Source organism: Brienomyrus brachyistius, chromosome 6 (genome assembly GCF_023856365.1).
Source record: "Brienomyrus brachyistius isolate T26 chromosome 6, BBRACH_0.4, whole genome shotgun sequence".
Taxonomy (NCBI): Eukaryota; Metazoa; Chordata; class Actinopteri; order Osteoglossiformes; family Mormyridae; genus Brienomyrus; species Brienomyrus brachyistius.
Window position 1 is genome coordinate 17,045,484 of NC_064538.1, and position 19,812 is coordinate 17,065,295.

At 43.6% G+C, this 19,812-nt stretch overlaps 1 protein-coding gene across 1 annotated transcript; it reads right to left on the minus strand.

Moving 5' to 3' along the window:
* Nucleotides 1-6,873: 6,873 nt before the first annotated feature.
* ripk4 (receptor-interacting serine-threonine kinase 4) lies at nt 6,874-17,054 on the minus strand. Its single transcript, XM_049017256.1, has 8 exons — nt 16,730-17,054; nt 12,743-13,034; nt 11,999-12,147; nt 11,783-11,832; nt 10,534-10,692; nt 9,944-10,053; nt 8,979-9,222; nt 6,874-8,633 (listed from the first exon to the last, which is right to left on the minus strand). The coding sequence occupies exons 1-8, from the start codon at nt 16,909-16,911 to the stop codon at nt 7,363-7,365; spliced, it is 2,457 nt and encodes an 818-aa protein (XP_048873213.1). The 5' UTR covers nt 16,912-17,054; the 3' UTR covers nt 6,874-7,362.
* Between the last annotated feature and the right edge of the window lie 2,758 nt (nt 17,055-19,812).

The following is a 19,812-nucleotide window of genomic DNA, read 5'->3' on the forward strand; positions in this document are numbered from 1 at the left end:
TCAGGTCCTCCCCTCAGTTCTGACCGGCATAAGAAGTTAGAGGATGGATGGATGGATGATGCAGTACCTGTTGTTTTTCCCAGTGAAAGTACAGTAGAGAATCCTTAATCTGTGTGCTGCTGTAGTATATACATTAACAGTGGCCTATGAAGAAAACAATATGGTCTTTCGCACCATTATTGATACCATGTACCACCTTGTTACCGTCTCAGGCAAGTGTCAATTGTCCAATTGTCTTTACTGTATAGAAGAAAATAATGAAGTGATTGAAGATTTATGGCTTAAGTGAAACATTTTAAGCCCCCATTGGCGGCGACCTATGAATATTAAGGTAGACTACCCAGGTCTGTTCAGTAAGATGTGTGCAGACTGATTCCACCATCTTAGTGCTCTTGCTGTTTGTTCAGATTAAAGAGCTGTTTATTTCTTAGGTGGCAGACTCTCCATTGGCCCCCTTCTTCCAGTGGGAACAAGTTTCTCTTCAGGGAACCACAGTCAGAAAAAAAACAAATAGATTAGCTCCTTGTAGCTTGGTTCAGCTTGGCTCATACGCATATTTTATAGCACTCTGATGTAACCTGGAACTGCACTCCTATATATAGCTGGCATTAAAGAATGGAATTTCATTTTGCATTCATTTCATTGCATCAGATAACATATTTAATCTTCCTTCTGCATTTTAATTTGAATTTCTTAAAATAATTAGAAATATCAATCATTTTATAATGTGGACTATATTCGTTTATTGCAGTGTCACTTTTAAAATACTGCAATAAATGTAAACATAAAGCAATCTTAATAAGGGAATTCTAGGTAATTTTACTGTTTGAGCATGTCAAGATTACATGTACATTGTTGTAGGAAAAAGATGCAGATTCTGAGTTTTATTTTAATAGTCTCATTCTGGCCTGGTTCTATCTTTTCAGGCAAAGCTTCAATTTAGTCCTCCACTGCATAGAAACTAGATGATCATTTCACTTCCTTCACAATGCAGGTAATTCAGGGGTATTTGTGTATTCTGCCTATAGCTAGATCTAGCCACGTTTCTATCTGCACAAAAGCATTCTAATTCCGTGTATGTAGTTTTATTGTAGTTGAGCTACCTAGTGGATATGGCCCTACTCTCCTTGGTCATTAAGGCAGACATAGATGTGCTGACTATTAATGATTAAATCCACAACTTACCCCGGAGAGGGTGGCAAGGGGAGTGTGGCACAGGGCACAAGGCAGACACACTCTGGATGGAATGTCTGCATCACATAGCTAATGAATGTGATATGTTAGGGAAATGAGGAGCACCGTCACAGAAAAGAGCTTCATTCTCAGTAACTGCTAATAATTAAAAACGTCAATTGGAGTAATTTAAGTTAAACTCTTTATAGCTTGTTCACATGCGCAATTTCCAGTGTGTTACTTTAACCTTGGATCTGAGCAAATATTCACCATGACTTTGCTTTGTAATGCCATCTAGCGTCAGGACAGTGAAATATGCTACAAGGGCTGATTTTTTTTTCCCTGGGGGTATTTATTTCCCTTATTTTCTCTGCGCTGACGTCTTTAGTTGTAAAACGTTAAGTTTGCCTACACTGTGGCCCTGAATATTGTACACCGGATGTCACTGCACAAACATGGGTAATTAATGATATTCCTTCTCTCGTGACTTGTGATGAAAGCAGAAATGAAAGCCACCATTTTCTTGGTCCATAGAATGTAATGGCTTCAAAGTTCCAGCAGATGGCGTAAAACACATAGAGAATTTTAAAAAGAAGTGGTTGGGGGGGGGGGGGGGCATGTGAAAAAAGCTGCTTGAAAACTGAAACTTGTAGTGAACTTCATATAACAAGTTCCTGCAAAATGAAACATGTCTTTTATTGACCGGTTCTGAAATACAATTACTTGTTTTGGGTCAAAGGTGATAGTGTATTACTCCAAATTGTGTCTAGAGCAGGGTGGTCTGTAGCTCTTGGTTAGGAAACTGTGCCTGTGAGAGGAAAACCTTTGGTTTAAATCCCATGGTTAGCTGTGTGATTTAACCACTGGGCCTTTGAGCAAGGCCCTTAACCCCCACCCCCCCCCAGTTGTTCCACAGACTGGCTAACCCTGCTTTCTCAATTGTACATCACTTTAGTGAAAAGCGTCTTTTAACTAAGTAGATGTATGCAATGTACGGTGATACATATTAAAAAGATACAGGAGACTGATCCATCTTCTGGCCACTCATCATGGACAGGGTCGCAGGAACAGGGTACAGGTGCTTTTTTCAGTTCCTTTGAGGACATGTGATCTGTTATTCTGTTAGACACCTGATAATATAAATAAATTATAGTACATTTCAGAAATACCTTTTAAAGCTCTTTCCTATGCACTTCTGTTTTGTGATATATGATCCCATTATATGATATACTTATAACTGTACAACAATTTGAGGTAATCCCACTTCTCTATGACAGACAAAGCCACCCCCCTCCCCCCATGGAGTGGTATGTTGCGCAAACAGATTACAGGAGTTATCGCATTAAAAAAGGGCTGCTCTATATACTTTATGTTTTTAGACTCTGTTAACCAGTAACCTTCCATGAGGTCAGCATTAGACTTTTTTTTATTTATATACAAAGTCATAAATCTGGAAAGTCAGGGCAGCACCAACGCATCAACTCAGTGACTGCAGGGCGATCTCTGCAGGTAACGGCATGTCGAGATCTTCACAAACACTCTCCCATCTGACCCAACTGGTTCTTCAAGGCCTGAAAAGGTTCTTCCATGGCCGAGTGGGATTTAAACTGCACTGCTGATTGCCTGGAAACAGAATATACTGGAGAACGCATTTTAGCAATATGGACAAAGGTGGATTAAAATCTATTACATTTAGAGTTTTTTTTTGTCATCTCACCCTAATATATTTAATTGCATTGGAATGTTGATCAGACATATTTTTTATATCCCAGTATATTTCCCCAGTATATTATGAGTAAAGTAACAAAGTATAATGGTTTTTGCATGAAAAATAAACGCAAACAAATATGGCTAATGATAACATATTATTAATTCCCAGCACCTGCACCTTTAAAACATCGTTCATTCTTTTTATATGAGATATATAACTCCCTTATTTGTGTAGAGAATTAAGTAATTAAAATAGTAAAATAGTAATTAAAATTAATGGACTTCCAAAAGTGACTCAGATTGAGTACACATAGTCTTATTAATGGAAGAACAGATCTTTAGATAGTCATAACATACCCATTGCATTACTGTGAAGAGTAGTGATTCTGAAGACAAGTGATTGTGATCTAACAGACATTATGGAGACTGATGCAGAGATAGTCTGAAACCGGTTGCCATTGAACTAGAGTCCTCTTACAGGGTGAGGATCTGTGATCTTATGGAGCCAGTTTTCTTCTGCGAATGAGTCACAAAACACATTAGAGTGGCCTGAACTCTTTCCGGGGTTCTGTCTGGTCAGCGTCATTTATCTTAATATTACTTACTTCAACAGCATTTTCTGATGTTAACTTGTTACACAAAGTCCAATTTCCTCTGTGTGGGCCTTGACTGGACCTAAATTTACATAGTTCTAATATGAGCATTTTTGACGTTGGTAATTGCTGGGTTGACACCACTTGTGGCAAGTTAGCTAGGCGTGCTGCATTGAAGCGTCTTCTAGGGGTTTGGCGTGCCCCGCTGCCGGCTTGTTTATTGGGTGAGTTTGCTGCTCCGTCGCGTGCATGGAGTCATATCAATGGGTGGCGTGTCACTGGGTGATGTGCGTCTGCGATGAAACACTGCCATTAATGATCCTGCTGAGTCATTTGCATCACATGTTAGAACAAAGCGTGAGCTCCGAGGAAGCTGGCGGATGGCTGCTGTCACACAATGACGGGCTGGCAGGGTGGGAGCAAGTTTAGCAATTTAACAGGCAGGATCCAAGAAATGCTAGATGCTGCTGTACGGCAACTTAGCCTCATCCTACCCCTCTTTAAAAATGATTGGATGTACAAAGCTTAGCTGCTGAATTTGCTTTTTCCGTTCAGTTCTGTAGAATGTGGCAACATCACCCGGCCATCTGGGTGTCAACAAATTCCGTTAATGAAGCTAGAATTGCAGCTGGGACAAAAGGAGCTGAACATTTATGAACATTCTGCATTTGAATGATGCAAGCACTGTTGCTTATGGGGAGAAAATGATGCCACAACAAAACATGTGGTCATATAAAATATATCAATCATCCAAAAGAGAAAAAGAAAACTAGGATGTCAGCGAAATCTTTGAGAGGATCAGCCGAGGACAGAAAAAGCTGTTGTGGTGAAGGTCTACATGCTGCTTTCATCACCTTGCCTTGGTAGCTGATAATGGTTGTCTCTCCATTTAACATATATCCACCCATCTTATCTATCTTCTAACCACTTATCCTGGTCAGGGTTGCAGGGGGATCTAGAGCCTACTCCAGGCAGACTGGAGCACACATACAAACATACGGTAGAAATGTCATTTAGTAAAATTGTATTTCTTTGGACTGCATAAATTTGTACTTGGAGGAAACCTGCATGTAAAATCTAGAACGGTGGGATTTGAACACATAACACTGGAAGTTTGAGGTCACATTCATCATTAAAGCCTTCCTCTCTTCTCTACCATATCAGCATCTGACATTATACTAGATGGAGACTTTAACTCCTAAATTTAAACCCTTGGTTGAGTATATGATTCATCAATGATCAAACATTAATGTTAGGGTTAGAGGTTCTTACTGTATACAAAAATGTGCGAATATTTTTCAAATGAATTCTGATTAAAATATGTTATGTGGAACATGAATACCAACAGCATGATTGTCCTCGAGTTGTTATTTTCCAAGCTTAGCAGGGATCAGGCTGTTATGCGAGCCAAAGGATTCTCTGCACACCCATTCCCTGTAGTCCCACCCAGAGCAGTAGCACATCTAGGTGGACCTGCTGAGCAGCTCCAGAAGTTATTTAACAAAATACCTCAATCTCCACCAGATGTTCCATCACCCCAAACACACCCCATATGCAAGCTTGTGTGTTGCCCCTACTGGCCATGCCAACAAAACCGCACCCCCAGTGGTCTGCCTCTAGGCTAAAGCCACACCAGTGCTCTGCCATAAAAGGTTTTTCTGTAGGATGCTACGTTATGGCCTCACCCTCCTAGGGTCCACTATCATATGTCATAATTGTGATCATATGGTCACCTGCCCTACACTGGTCTATGATTGCTCCACCAGACTGTTTACAACCCCCCCCCCCCCCACAGGAAGGGAACCAGGCTCACACCCAGCCTGTAGCCCCAGGCCATGCATACTCAGGATCTCCTGCTTTATGGCAGGACTACAGCCCTTGAGGGCACCCAGCACCCCTCATACCCAGGGGCTGCCATAACTCAGCCTAAACCCCCAACTCCCACCACACCCAACCAACAAGCTGGTCAGGAATGTTCCAGAAGTCACATCTGTGGTGGGTGCAATGATGACATTCCAAAATAACTCAGAGGTTCACTTGTCACAAAGGACAGGAACAGGGGAAGCTCTTGGTGCATTCCAGGGGAGGAGAAGGACCCCTAGAAGGCATGGATTGGTACACTTGTGTGAGGATATCCAGCGACTCTGCTCACGTTGGTTGCAACATTGGAATGGACTTCTTATATAAAAGAGAACCACCTCTGTGACTTCCTTTGCCTAGAAGTTCCTCTGTACACAGCACAGTGACGCAGCAGACTATACCGGAACTGTGGATTTTCCTCATGCAGTGACACCATTTCCTGTTGTTGACTATTTATCATGCACTTATGTAGTAAGATTAATGAGTAATAAGTGTAAGGTATTGATTCCCTTATAGTAAAAAGGGATTACACAACTACTAAATTCATCAAAAGAAAAGGCCATATTAGCCATACCAATAACTTCTCAAAGAAACACAACCAGACTTAGAGCTTAATGCAGAAACTTTACTCTTTCGTATACAATATATATACAAAGCAGCTGTGCAGTGCAAGCAAATACACAATCAAATAGCCGAGTAGCCATTGAATGAGGGTGTCCTATTACAGTTTTATGAGGATTCTGGAATGAGATCATGTGACCCTTTGACAGTTGGTCGCCTGGTGACAGGTGGTAAGTGCCTGCCTTGGGCTGTAACCAGGGCTCCTGAGGGTGCCGATCTTACCAGGCAATTAGCTGGCCGCCCATGCATAAGACCATAAAAAAACAAAAAAAAACAGGCAATTACAGGGCGCTCCACACACACCGCAGCATTTCTCAGGTCTCTCCCCTGCAGGCAGTGGGAACAGCACAGTGGTTATCAGAGGGATGGAAAGGCGGGGCGTCAGGGAGAATTATATGGGGGGAGGCATAGCATTGCCATCCTGAGATCCCCCCCGGGGGCAGTTCCCATGGTCGAGCAGAGGGGGGCTTGCAAGGCTCAGCACGTCCACTTTGACAAGAGACATCAGCAGCTCCAGAAAACACAAGATTATACAGGCTTTCTTGGGCCAAGAGCTGTACCAATGCATTCTCAGGGCAGAGAACAGGTGATTTCCTCAGAAAATAATGATGAGAATACGATACACTGCTCCCCTTCTCATTTCGCAGAATTAAAACTCGGCCGAAAACCTATGGACGCAGTGACTGTCTAGGTCCTTTCGGGTGAACCACCCATCTTCTTGGCATAGATTTGTTGATCAGCTAACTGAACACACATTTCTGACAATGAAATGTTAAGATTTGACAGCGGGTGCACAGGAGGACAGTGGCACAAGGTCATATGTGTGTGTGTGGGTGTGTGTGTGTGTATATATATATATATATATATATATATATATATATATATATATATATATATATATATATATATATATATATATATATATATATATACACACACACACACACACACACACAAATACATACAATTATCTGTGGGAAAAGAAACAACCTACATGTTTAAAGCACATTAAGAAAAAGCAGGGGGGCAACGCAATTGTAGCACAACTACATTTCTTTGCAGAGTATAAAAATGTACTTCACAATAAGCTATATTATAAAGGATAATAAAGTGAGAACCATTACTTGGTCCCATATTATATACACAGTATAAATATGTTTAATGTTCTTTTTCAACATACAAATTATATTGAATGGAGAAAACATGCCTATGAAAGATGAAAGCCAAAGGAAATTCTGGTGTCCTGCCTGAGAAACAGTAACTTCCTTTACTGAATAATTACAAAATATACAATGGTTGTAGGTCTTGGAAGTCTCTCCGGAACCTTCCCTGAAAGGCCAAACAGGAGCAGGAAGGAGAGCTTTGTGTCCCAGTCTATAGATCCTTAAGTATCATCTCTTGCATCTCAACAGGAAGTAGAGGCACAGGGCAGAGAGCTCGGCTCCACATGGTCGGGCATCTCGTGTTTGGTGAGTTTTAGGATCACGATCTTCCTCTGCCGCAGCGTGCCGTAATTGCCAGACTCGTGACCTGGGAACTGAGGGGTAGTTTGGGAAAGTGTGCTTGGGGAAGGTGAGGGCATCTCAGCGCCATGCGTGAGGAGCATGTGGACAATGTCTGTGTACCCTCCACGGAGGGCCAGCTGCATGGGGGTAAGCCCCCGCTCGTCAGCAAGGGTGGCGCTCTCCGAACAGCTCTTCAGAAGCTCCCGGACTACATCGGCATGCCCTTCCTCAACAGCCAGGTGGCAGGCGGTGCGCTGGGTGTGGTTCACGCTGGCCATGTCGGCGCACTCTTCCAGCAACATCTTGACAGTGGGCAGGTGGCCATGCTGGGCAGCCAGGTGCAGTGCAGTGCAGCCCTGTGCAGTCCGGGCCTGGATGTCGGCCTGGTGCTTTATGAGCAGGCGGGAGGTGCTGGTGTGGCCTGTCTCAGCGGCCACATGCAGCGCTGTACGCAAGCCGGTGGCCAGGAGGTGCACATCGGCCCCTAGCTCAATGAGGATGCGTGCCACCCGGTATTGCCCCCGCTGGGAGGCCAAGTGTAGTGCCGTCCGGCCGTCGGATGTCTGGCTGTTGATGTTGGCCCCGGCCTGTTTGACCAGTAGCTTGACGATGGGCAGGTGGCCCTGCCAGGCTGCGAAGTGCAGGGGTGTCCAGTTGTCCTTCCCAGGCAGGTGTACATCTGCACCACGACTCAGCAGAACACGGACCACGTTCTCCTGGCCGTGCTGACAGGCGATATGTGAGGGGGTACGGCCCTCGAAATCCACCTCATTTATGGAGGCGTTCTTGTCCAGCAGCAGGCGGGTGATGGCCTCGTCACCGTTCTGGGCAGCGAAGTGCAGCGGTGTGTATTGGTCCTCATCCTTGGCATTGACATTGGTCTTGCGGCCCAGCAGCAGAAGCTCTGCCATGTTCCTGAGTCGCTTCTCGGCAGCCAGGTGTAGCGCAGTGGAGCCCTTGCCGTTGGGCAGGTTGGGGTTGGCATTGTTGAGGAGCAGGAATTTGACGGCCTCCTCATTGGCCAGCTGGACGGCATAGTGCAGCAGGCTGAAACCCCCCTCCAGCAACAGATCCACATCCTGAGGCTGCAGGATCTTCATCAGCTTGCCGATGTCCTCCATTCTGATTGCCTCACAGAGCTTCTTTCTCTGCACATCCAGTGTCCCTGAATCTAGACCAAAGAATGAAAAAAAAAGAAATCACTGAATGGAGTGAGTCAGTTTATGTTGTTGTATTTCATTAATCATTAGCTTAGCACTCGTTCACATGATGCCAATAGTATTAGATGTTAATAGAAACTTTACTGAAAGCCCTGCTGTGAAGTTTTGACCTTTCAATCAAACTCCTTCATTGTAGACCCATACATCGATTTATCTTAAGTTTCAAGTGCATTGAAAGTTAATATTAAGAAACGAATAAGTTATGGCCAGCAAGGCATAACCGCATGGCCATTGAGTATGACCTCTCCGGGTCTTTGCCCTGCCCCACCCCTTGGTCAGTCTGCCTCTGCTCTTACCGTTGGCCATGTTCTCTCGCTCGAAGGACAGGGTGATGGAGCCTTGAGAAGAGAAGGCAGAATCCACAGAGGAGATACCAGAGAGCCTCTTGCTGGTGTTGTCCTTGCACTGGGTACAGTCTTCTTTCATGCGGTCGAAGCTTCTGGAAATCCCAGAATCCACCTGGCTCAATAGCTCAGTCAGGCTGTAATCCTTCTCCGGTAACATGGCCGACTTGGGTCGGACTGGCCTGGACTCTCTCTCCTGTTTGAGATACACATCCCTGTGTTATTACTAGCACCCGAACAAGAGATCAATGACTACTGGACAGTGTCAGGAATATTCTGTTCAGCTGTAAAATATCCAAAGCAATGTGTAAACTATGTAAAAACCAGCATTTAAGAAGCATGTTCATACTGCACACACATGCTTTGTGCATGGATTCGCAGCTACCTCAACATCAAACTGTAAACAAGAAATGCCGTCAAACTGCATTTCTGCCTTATCCTTTTCTAGGAAACCGACACTTGTCAGTATGGCATATCTTAAGAAAACAGAAGCCGTCACACGGTGACACGTGCAAACATCCAAAGACGTCGAGGTGTTGTTTATTTGTGCCAAGATGAGATTTCTGTGTTTTTTCCATTGAGATGTTTTGTTTATTTTTTGTTTATTAATGCACTATTACTTTTTTCCCAGTGGAGCATTAAACAATGATAAAGAGGGAAGTTATTTTTTGCTTTACAGTGCGACATATTTAAATATTGATCTAGTGCTCTTGCAAAGAATTTTCTGCAGGCCACTTGCAAAGATCAAAGCTGTAAACAAAAAAATACCCTGAAGCCTACAGGGTAAATATTAAATATGAAAGATCTGACTGTGCAGGGATGTTTTCATGGTAAATTTAGTCACTGGGCCATTTAAAAACAAAGTAGTAGTCTGAGAGATTAATCTTTTTGTGGTAATGTCAAATTGATGGTCTTACCTGGTCAAGGCATCCCTGCACGGGACATGGGCTGGCCTCCGGCTCAGTAGTTAGAACCCGGGCCTCCTCACCGGGTTTGGCACATAGCTCCTCGGCCTCTGATGTAATCTCTGGGGAGAGACCCACGGCGACGTGAAATACCTCCACCATCAAGGCAGCGGATGGGAGCGGCATGATCGTTTATCGTTCCACAACTATGCGTCTTGTTTTCCATCCAACTCACAGCAGCATTGTTGTACGGTAACAATCTTTCTTAATGGTCATAAATCTTATCAAGGTAAATTCTATATATAGGGAGGTCTACATGTCCTGGATTTTTGGTAAACCACAGCACAGCACAGCACAACAAAGGAATTCTGCATAATGATCGCTTAACGTAACAAACTGCAGTTCCTGTTTGTCTGACTTTCCTTATGAATGGGTCGAAGTTGCAAAATAGTTATGAAATCTTTAGGGGCAGGGACACTTCTAAGTAATAATTTTAACTGTAGGTGGAGGTCTGCATTTGGAAATGAAACCTCGAGCTTTAAATATAAAGGAGTCAGAAACTGAGAGACACCCCAAGGACCCCAAGTGGGGTTCCGGCTTACCCTGGAAGCTGGGCCGGGCCTGCGGGAACTCGTGCCAGCACCTCTGCATCAGCGTTATGAAGCCATTACAGGCCTGGGGCCGGTTGCGCGGCAGAACCCCCAAATCCGGCCGTATCCCCTTCACCACCTTCACCATGATGTGCAGGATGTTGTTCTCCCCTGTTAAAAGGAGCATGCGTTTAACATATGGCTACTGGTACACCACACTCTGGTTAGCATACGGCTACTGGTACACCACACTCTGGTTAGCGTTAGCATACGGCTACTGGTACACCACTCTCTGGGTAGCATACGGCTACCTGTACACCACTCTCTGGCTAGCATACGGCTACTTGTAAAACACTCTGGCTAGCATATGGCCATCAATTCACCACACTCTGGATGGCATTTGGCTACCGGTACGCAGCACCCTGGTTAGCATATGGCTACTGGTACAGCATGCAGCTATAGCTGACCTCTGGGTGCAAGCCTGTAACAGCTAAGAAGCCTGTGATTTGTCATTTTAGTATTAGCCAGTAATAAAATAATAAACCGAAATACAAAATCATAATAAAAATAACAATAAATAGCAAAAAGATAGATACATAGATACATAGATAGATACATAGATAGATACATAGATAGATACATAGATAGATAGATACATAGATAGATAGATACATAGATAGATTCATCTATCAGCTTAAATCTACTTTTCAAATCTAGCAAGATACGAAGATTTTGGCCACAGTGAGGACACTCACTAAGTAAAGCAAATATCTCCAGCTAAACATTACATTCATGGGAAAAGTACCACCTGTTAAAAACTGTGATCAAATTCCCATAGTTTTACAAGGCAATACAGACCTTATGTACGTGGGAATTAAACGACTACCAGGTAAGTAAATAAAAAATGTACTATCAGACAGAAGTCAATGATCTGAGCACTAGGGGACTGATAAAATCTGCCTTGGTGCTCTATTTTCTCAGAAATGAAATGGGAAACAAAACGTGTCTGTGTGCGAACAGGCTTGCAAGCGTCATACATAAACAAACACAGTGATGTCTCATAACTACTGATTTGAGAGACGTCATTTGGATGACTTGAAGTGGAGTAAAAGTTGAGTAACTTTCTTTTTCAAAATTAAGAGGATATTGAATAAGCAGTGTTACTTTTATATTATTATATATTATTAGTCATTGATGAGGAAGATGGCTTCACTGCCCAATAACTCAAAGGAATTAGTAACAAAGAGATGTATTGTATTACCTTGATATGGCTTCTTTTGTGTGAGAATGCCCCAGATCACTATAGAAAAGCTAAAACAGGAAGGGAAGGAGTTAAATGACCTGTTTTATGCTTAATTAAATAAATAAAACCAAGAAATATAAACAAATTTAAAAAAAAAACACAAAAATAAGGAATATGTCAGAGATTGAAATAAATGTAAGACTGTGATGGTGTTTAATAAGTAGGGACTGTCACCTGTAGACATCGTGTTTAGTGTCAGAGACCCGCTCCTTCTCGATGATCCTCTCTGGTGGCAGGTAGGCGATCGTGCCACAGAATCCATCACGACTGATGTCGTCGGCCCCAGAGAAGCCATTCCACCGTGCCAGGCCGAAATCTGATATCTAAGAGACGAGATGGCACGGGGATGTGTTCAGACAACTCCCCTCCAGCCCGCGGTGAGGTGAGGTGAGCCGAGCGAGCGAGGGAGCGCAGCAGCGGGGTTAACGCGACATGCTTTGGCAGGCTCGCCAAAGGCAACCCTTGCAGATCGCACGGCACTGCCTGAGCCCTCATTTGTCTTTGCTCAATGCAGGGTGGGTACCTGGGCAACCAGGCCTTCTGCATGAGGCACGGAGATCCTGACTCAAGAACGTCTATTTTGAGCTGCCTGTAATGGGCGAGACCCACGTTACTACACCGGGCCGCTTCGTGTCGAGACTGGCCCATGATGCGTGTTTACATACAGGATTTATAAAACTGCACTGCGGGGCTACAGTTCCCACCCATTCCGCACCATTAGTCATTGAGTATTAAGCTCCCGAGGAAGGGCTGCTGGGAACCTGCATTGGAGGCCAACTTAGTGCTTCTCTCCCAAAGCATCCATTGTCAAGTGGGCAGAGATTAAGTATGAAAATAAAGCCTTGCGTTTTGGGGGACAGATTAACATAGGAGCCCAGACATTTGTCATGCGCTTACAAGGGCCTGGCTATCTGATACCTTGACGTGATAGTGGGCGTCCAGCAGGATGTTGGCGGGCTTGAGGTCCAGGTGCAGCAAGGGAGGGTTCATGCAGTGGAGGAAGTTCATGCCGACAGCCGTCTCGTGGATGATCCGGAATCGGAGCTCCCAGGGCAGAGGCTCAGTAGCTAGTAGCATCTCCAGGGACCCCGTCTCCATGTACTCCATCACCAGCCCCTGGGGGTTACTACAGATCCCATACACGGGCAGGATGTAGCGAAACTTTGCTGCCTCCATCTTCTTGGCCTCTTCCAGGAGCTCAGCTTGCTCCCTAATTGAGAGAAGAGCGAAGCTTGAGCCTCTTACACCATTTGATGATTATATTACATGCATTTTGGCCGACTCTGCCATTGTCATGTGTCATCAGATCCATACGTGAATAGAAAAATTCCACCATGTTCTCAGAGCAGACTGTGATTTTAGGCACCTGTGTGTACAGCTCTGGTTGGTCCCCCTCATTCCACAGTTTAAAAACCAGCTCAAACTCAGGCTGCAGCATTCCTGACATCTTTAACGTGCCACCAGTGTGCGGCTGCATGGCGATGGCCGCTGACAGGTTTATTGGACAGAACTATCACCATAATTTGTAACCAAGGTCATCATTGCAAGTCCCCCATCTAATGGAATTTAACACAGTGTCTGCGATGGTTGAAGAACAAGTCAGAAACGATGCATCTTGTCACAAACCCCTTTAGCAGTTATTTTTTATTATAGCTCTAGATCCTATTTTAAAAGGACCCCTATAGGTGATACGAACATTAAAAACTGGCAAGTTGCTGCATGACGTACTCATCTACTTAATTTATTCCTCAGTATCAATGGATTTGTGATGTGTTAGAGGTTATTTACTGTATTAAACATGTACTGAAATGCACCGTGGTTATCATAACTGCAGCCACTATAACTTTCATGTTGCATAAAAGCAAAATATTTACAGCCTATTTGCTTGTGGGAAAATGCATCCGCTAAGTGACATACTAGGGAGGAAAGCTTGGGATCAGACAGAAATCAGCAGCCTTGCGACAACTGGGCTTGTGGGTCTTGCTCATGGGACCAGCGGTGATATGATTCTTCTGCCAGCAACCGGATCTGAATTTATGGCCGTTGCAGACACAGGCGGAGATTGCTAATGCAGATAGCTGCATGAGGCTAAAAGCATGTTGGGGGGTGAGCAAAGTAGAATAAATGGGTGTGGCTGCTTAGCATTCGTTTGCCAGACCCCTGAAAAAAATATATTTTTCCTAATAAACAACCAACCTCCGACCTACATAAATTTAAATTGCCTTACTCGTTGGGCACTGAAGCCAGGCCGCGCCATTTGTTATTGGGAACTTTGTTCCCTTTGAAAGTTTAGTTATTAAAATATTAACAGATTGCAGGTCAGAAGTACACAGAGTGCTGGCAGGTAGATTGATTTGGGGAACTATTTTCGAAAAGGGGGGAGAATGTTGTCGATGTGCATTTGAGAGCAAGTACCCGTAGGCTAATCTCTTCAGTTAAAGCACACTCACAGTGCTCCACAAGCAGACAATGTCTCCTTTTAAGAGCAGGCTAGCAGGACTGGTTTTGCAGCTTTGCTCATTGTCTCCATAAGCGCTGGTTGGCTAAGAAGGTAGCTGAACAAAGCATGCTTATGAAGGAGAGCGGCGCTCAGCGCAGGCAAGTTTACGTTGTTCACAGATGCTTAAAAGATAGGCTTTTGGTTCAGGTTCGCCCACCGAATGGGCTGAAGTCGTTCATGTAGGTAGGCATTGCTTGTGCATGGCGATCGACTCGGCACGCCTGAGACGCGGAGCAGAAAACCGCCCCTTCTCAGCCTTGACTCATTCTCCTCAAGAGGAGCCCATGCAAACTGATGAAGGAGATAGGTTGGAAAAACCCCATAAGCCCAGATATCAGTGTGCAAAATTGCAGTTAAAGTATTACCCACAAGCTGGTTCAAAAATCACTTCGTTTTTACCCTTGTGGAGGATAATACAGCATGTGCACTTTGCTGTGATTTAGAAGATGCTTTAATCCAAAGCAAGATACAACTGAGAAAGCAAGGTCAGAAAGTCCCTGGAGTAATTCTAGGTTAAGGGCCTTGCTCAGGGTCCAATGATGACATCATTCTGCCAACCATGGGAATTGATCCAACGACCTTCCGAACAGGAGGACACCGTCCTAACTCGCATTGTCACACCGCCCCCCTGGGGTGTATCATTTGTTATGTAAAAGCCAGGGCTACTTAAAGCTAATATGCAGATACTTGTTTTTTCTCTCGCCTGCTTCATACCGGTTTCTGAATATTTACTATATTTAGAGGAATTGCAAAAAAAAAAAAAAAAAACATCCATCTGTCTGTTTTCAGATGTAGATGTGCTGCAGATAGATGTCCTTCTCCACCAAAACGTGCCCGTTCAGGTGCATGCCAAGGCAGGCTTCCGGTCCATCTCTGGGCGGAACATGGCATTCCACAGAGGTACAGGAATTTGTCATCTCCATGACAGAGTGACAAGCACAAAGGTGGGGTGAAGCAGCCAAGTTAGGCGTGTTATGGAACAAAAAAAATAAATAAATCCTTGGATGCACCACACGCGCGCACACACGCACACACACACACACGCACACACACACACACACACACACACACACAGATTTGCAATTATATCTTTGTGGGGACTTTCCATTCATTTCTGTGGGGAAAACTCTAATCCCAACATGACGACCATATCCTCTACCCAGCCCTAACCTTGACTATTAAAAAAACAAACAAAATACGAGATCTTTGGCATTTTTAGTTTTTTGATTACAACCACAGATTTTTTTATAAAACTGAGTTTTCCCTTATGGGGACTGGAAAAGTGTCACCAGACGGTAAAAGGTTTTTAATTACATTGTGGGGAAATCTGCCCCCCAAACAATTACAAAAATACAGACAGACAGACAGACAGACAGACACAAACACGTGCATACGCGCAGGCACAGGAAAACATAAAGAAGCCACCATTAACTTAATATTAGGGTAATCATAGCGAAAAAAGCAAACGTGTTCAGTGGGTCTACACAAACACCAAATCCTCCATCAGCAGTGATGTTTTGCCTAGATATGGGGCTTTTCTATGGGTTCATGCTTACATGCATAATTTCAAGTTACAGAGAGTGATCAGACCACATTAATGATATCGAATAATTGATTGAGTACCAGTTAAATTCACAGTTTCCACTAAGCAGTAAAGTTGCAAAGGATTGTGGAGAAACATACTTCTGAACCTGCTCTTTCGAACACAGACACTATGAGAATCGTACATGCTTCCTGTCTGAGGCACAAGTCCGGGCAAAATGTATCCCCCCTTTGCTGATACCAAATTATATAAAAATACATAATAAGAACCTAAAAATATGAAATCCTGAATTATCATTGCATTCCAAATCAGATCAACATCTGCCATAACCTCCTCGCAAGCAACTTTTTAACTTTTTAAAGACATTATTTTATCTTTTCATGTTTAATGCGGAAACAACCCAATAATAGTTACATTATTAAGACTTGGTAACAGTTAACTTTTTCCTATGCTTTTAAATAAAAGGGGTTATCACATATTTCTATAAACTAATTCATATTTGTATCAAACAAAAGGAAAAGCACAGAAGAGAATAAAAATGAAGGGGAGAAAAGGCAGGGCACATTACTACAGTACTATGGTGTTAGTATGGTATATGACAACTTCACTTTATGAAGTAAAATCTCTGCATTTGTTGTGCAGCGGCCTTTCCATCATGAAGTAGTAATCACTAATGAGTTTGGCTACTGAAAGTCAGTTCTCAGATCACAGCACATGGCTTACGTCACACTTACGGACTCACGGTCAGAACGGCAGCCGGACAAACGCACACCTTATCTACACGGGAAACAAGCTGCTGAGTAGGGAAACGGCTTAACTCCTTCTCTGCAGAGACAATAAAAGGGCCTCAAAAGCCACTTACTTTTCATCCATGTGAGGACTTGGAGGGCACTTGATCGCCAGATACGTTTTCCACTGTACATGTCGTACTTTGTATACTTGTCCAAATCCTCCAGAGCCAATCTTTTCCCAGTTGCCAAACTCAGAGGAACCAAAGGTTCTCAGCAGCCCCAAACTTCCCGCAGAACACTCTGGTGACTCCATGTCCTCAAACAAACCTATTGTGTGTCCAGTAGATAAGATCCCTCACTTTCTGTAACTCTAGCCTCGACATTCACACAAACACGCACCTGACCACTTTTTCTTTCTTCCTTGTTTTTTCCTGCTGTCTAGTACTGTGTGAACTCCTCCCACGCCCAGGTGATAGGAGGGGCTGCCTCAGGTGACATCATTTCCTGGGCCTGGCATATTGCGCCAGCTGAGGCCATAATAGCTGTATCAGAAGGCTTGGCATTTTGAGTTACAGACCTAGAAAATCATGAATGGAGATTCTAATATTAGAAACTGTTGTGTTTATTTTAGATTTATGATAAAAGGTATAATAAGTTACTTAAAAAATGGAGTCAAAGCACAGTGGAATGTCAGAAGAAGTAAGTCAGGACATTGATTTTAGCATTTTTTTTTTACAATTAATGGAACCTTAAACATAATAAATGTTTCTGTGCTTCAAGAACAAATATTTTTCTAGCATTTGGTGAAGAATTTGGATTTGCATATAAGATTACAGACTTTCTTATTTATGTAGTTAGTCTGCTTCCCTGTGAGTCATGAAGTCTGACTAGACATTTCTGGTACATTCAGTCCTATTATTATATACAAAAACCAATTCCCTCCTCAGATTATGAAAGACCATGAATATTATATGGAGTTTTCTCATGAACAAAACCAAGTGGCTAATCAATGCAATTTAGAGAATTTGTCTATTTTAGTGGGGTTTTCCATGGCCTTTGACATCATACCCTAACTTCTAGACCACTCTATGCTCCAGAAAGGAGTCCCTCTCGCCCTACATGTGACAATTTCCTGTACCCACTGAACCCATCAGGAAAAAGTACTTAAGACTAATCATTCCAGTAAAGCGACAGCATGCGGCTCAGCGGGTTATGATGCCTGTGGTTGGAAAGTCACTGGCTCAAATGCTGCAGCTGGTAGTGTGATGTCACCCTTTGGATAACACATGTCCACTAAATAACTAGAAACATTCTGTCACAGGTTGAACTGTAACTTTGAATAAAAGCGCTGACTAAGCCATGGAAGCCATACATCTCCCAGGAATAATCCATTGTAAGATGGCCCTGTTGCACCTTCACCTGAAGGCCCAGGTTAAACAGAAAGATGTTCAGCATGATGGGAAAAAAAGGGGTGGATTTAAGATGCCCAGGGGTTTGTGCCGGTGTAAACTGAAATATGCAAAGGCAGCCCGTAATGCTAAACACCACGCTTATTTACAAGTAAATAGCTGGGTATCAAACACATCAGCATAGAATCTCAATAAGCAGAATCTGCCTTTCACACCTGAGGCAGGCAGCCTATAGAGTGGCTTGCTGTGGTCAAACAGTAAGAGCCGTTCAGGCAGCTGGAGTCGTTAGTATTTAGGGAGGTATCTGGGAACACCTTTATCTGCAGCACGCATGGGGGCAATGAGGGGGCGCTCCTCTACTTTTGAAATGCAAGTGTGTATCTTCAGAAAAAGGTTTCGTCACTAGGAGGTGTGAGGGGTGTGAGAGAGCAGCCCCGCACCTCACCCCCCACCCCAGATATTGAAGAGTTAAGCAAAACGTAGGTCTTTTTTAACGGCTTTAAATGCAGTATTATCTTCTAAGAAAAAAAAAAACATGATATTTTAAGGTGTTCTTAATGTGAGGTGTCCTACATGGCTCAATGTTCACAAGGGGTGCTTAAAATTTGTATAAACTTTTGAAAATTATAAAGCGTCAGTTAAATTCCAAAATGAGTTTATCGGGCGACTTACAAATCAAAGAGACATGTATATTTTTATGCAGTTTTCTGTCAGGAGAGTTCTAGAAATTTCTAAAGGGAGGTTCTGATGTGATTTTTGTGTTTGGCACCCCCTGCTGGCTGACTGAACTTCAATCTGCAGCTCTTTAAATGTTGTTGTCAACCTGCGTGTCTGTGATTGCCTTATTGGTCACAGTCATGAATTATAAACTGGTGATCTGAAGCTTACCGAACGATGCATTCTGACATTCACGTCAGACACCAAGCTCTTCACAGAAGGTAGGAGCATATGAGGCGATCATGGTACTTGATGTGTGACTCCCAGAAGCTAACTTTACTGAAGGATGTCAGATAAAGATCCCGATATGGCTTTGCAAAAGAACACAAACTGCAGGAGAATTCTTTGTCCCCAGTGAACCGGAGTTCCCTCTAAGTGTAGAGATATTTTATTCGAAGGCGTGCCAGTTTTGCAGTGATATGGAGTGATTGTAGAATGCAGAGTGTCACAGGCTACAGCTCTGGTGCAGTAAATTGGCCTTGTTGACCCGGAAGTCTGGAAATCCACAGCCCTGTATCAGCCGTAGAATCCAGAATGAATCCAGTGGCTGAACAGCATCCACATCACAATTCTTTTGCCGAGATCCCAAGACTCATTGTGCGAACTTTCGAATGATGCAGCCTACAAAGGCTACATAGACCGCATCCTTTGAAGGATGCAGCCCCTGAATTCAGACACAGCCAGTGACAGAAGGTGGCCCACAACAATATTGGCACCAGAAGACAACTAACTGTATATAGAGATAGCTATGTTTCAATTCAAGGGCTGATTCCTTCAAGGGGCGCAGTCTAAGTAGCCATTGTAGGCTGCGTCCTTCGAAAGTATGCACACTAAATCTTGGGATATATTAACCTAATGGATCCTTCGAAACCCAGGAAAGAGGCATTTCTAGGCCGCATTTGAAAGAGCCTTGTCACACCGCTGTGACGCTTACGGTTTGCAAATGCAGGCCCTCAACCGGAAGATGGCTCACAGTGGAGACAGCATCCTATCCAGAGGACTCCTGAATCCTAGCCTGGACTGTAGGCTGAATACATTTACTTATTTAGCAGGCAATGTACAATTCACAAAGCAGGGTCACACAGTCC

Excerpts from the sequence above, each read along its gene's own strand:
- ripk4 (XM_049017256.1), bottom strand. The coding sequence starts at position 16,911 with ATGGAGTCACCAGAGTGTTCTGCGGGAAGTTTGGGGCTGCTGAGAACC. Across the intron at positions 11,833-11,998 it reads ACTAAACACGATGTCTACAG|CTTTTCTATAGTGATCTGGG; the intron begins GTGACAGTCCCT and ends TTCCTGTTTTAG. Across the intron at positions 10,693-11,782 it reads ACAAAAGAAGCCATATCAAG|GGGAGAACAACATCCTGCAC; the intron begins GTAATACAATAC and ends TCCTTTTAACAG.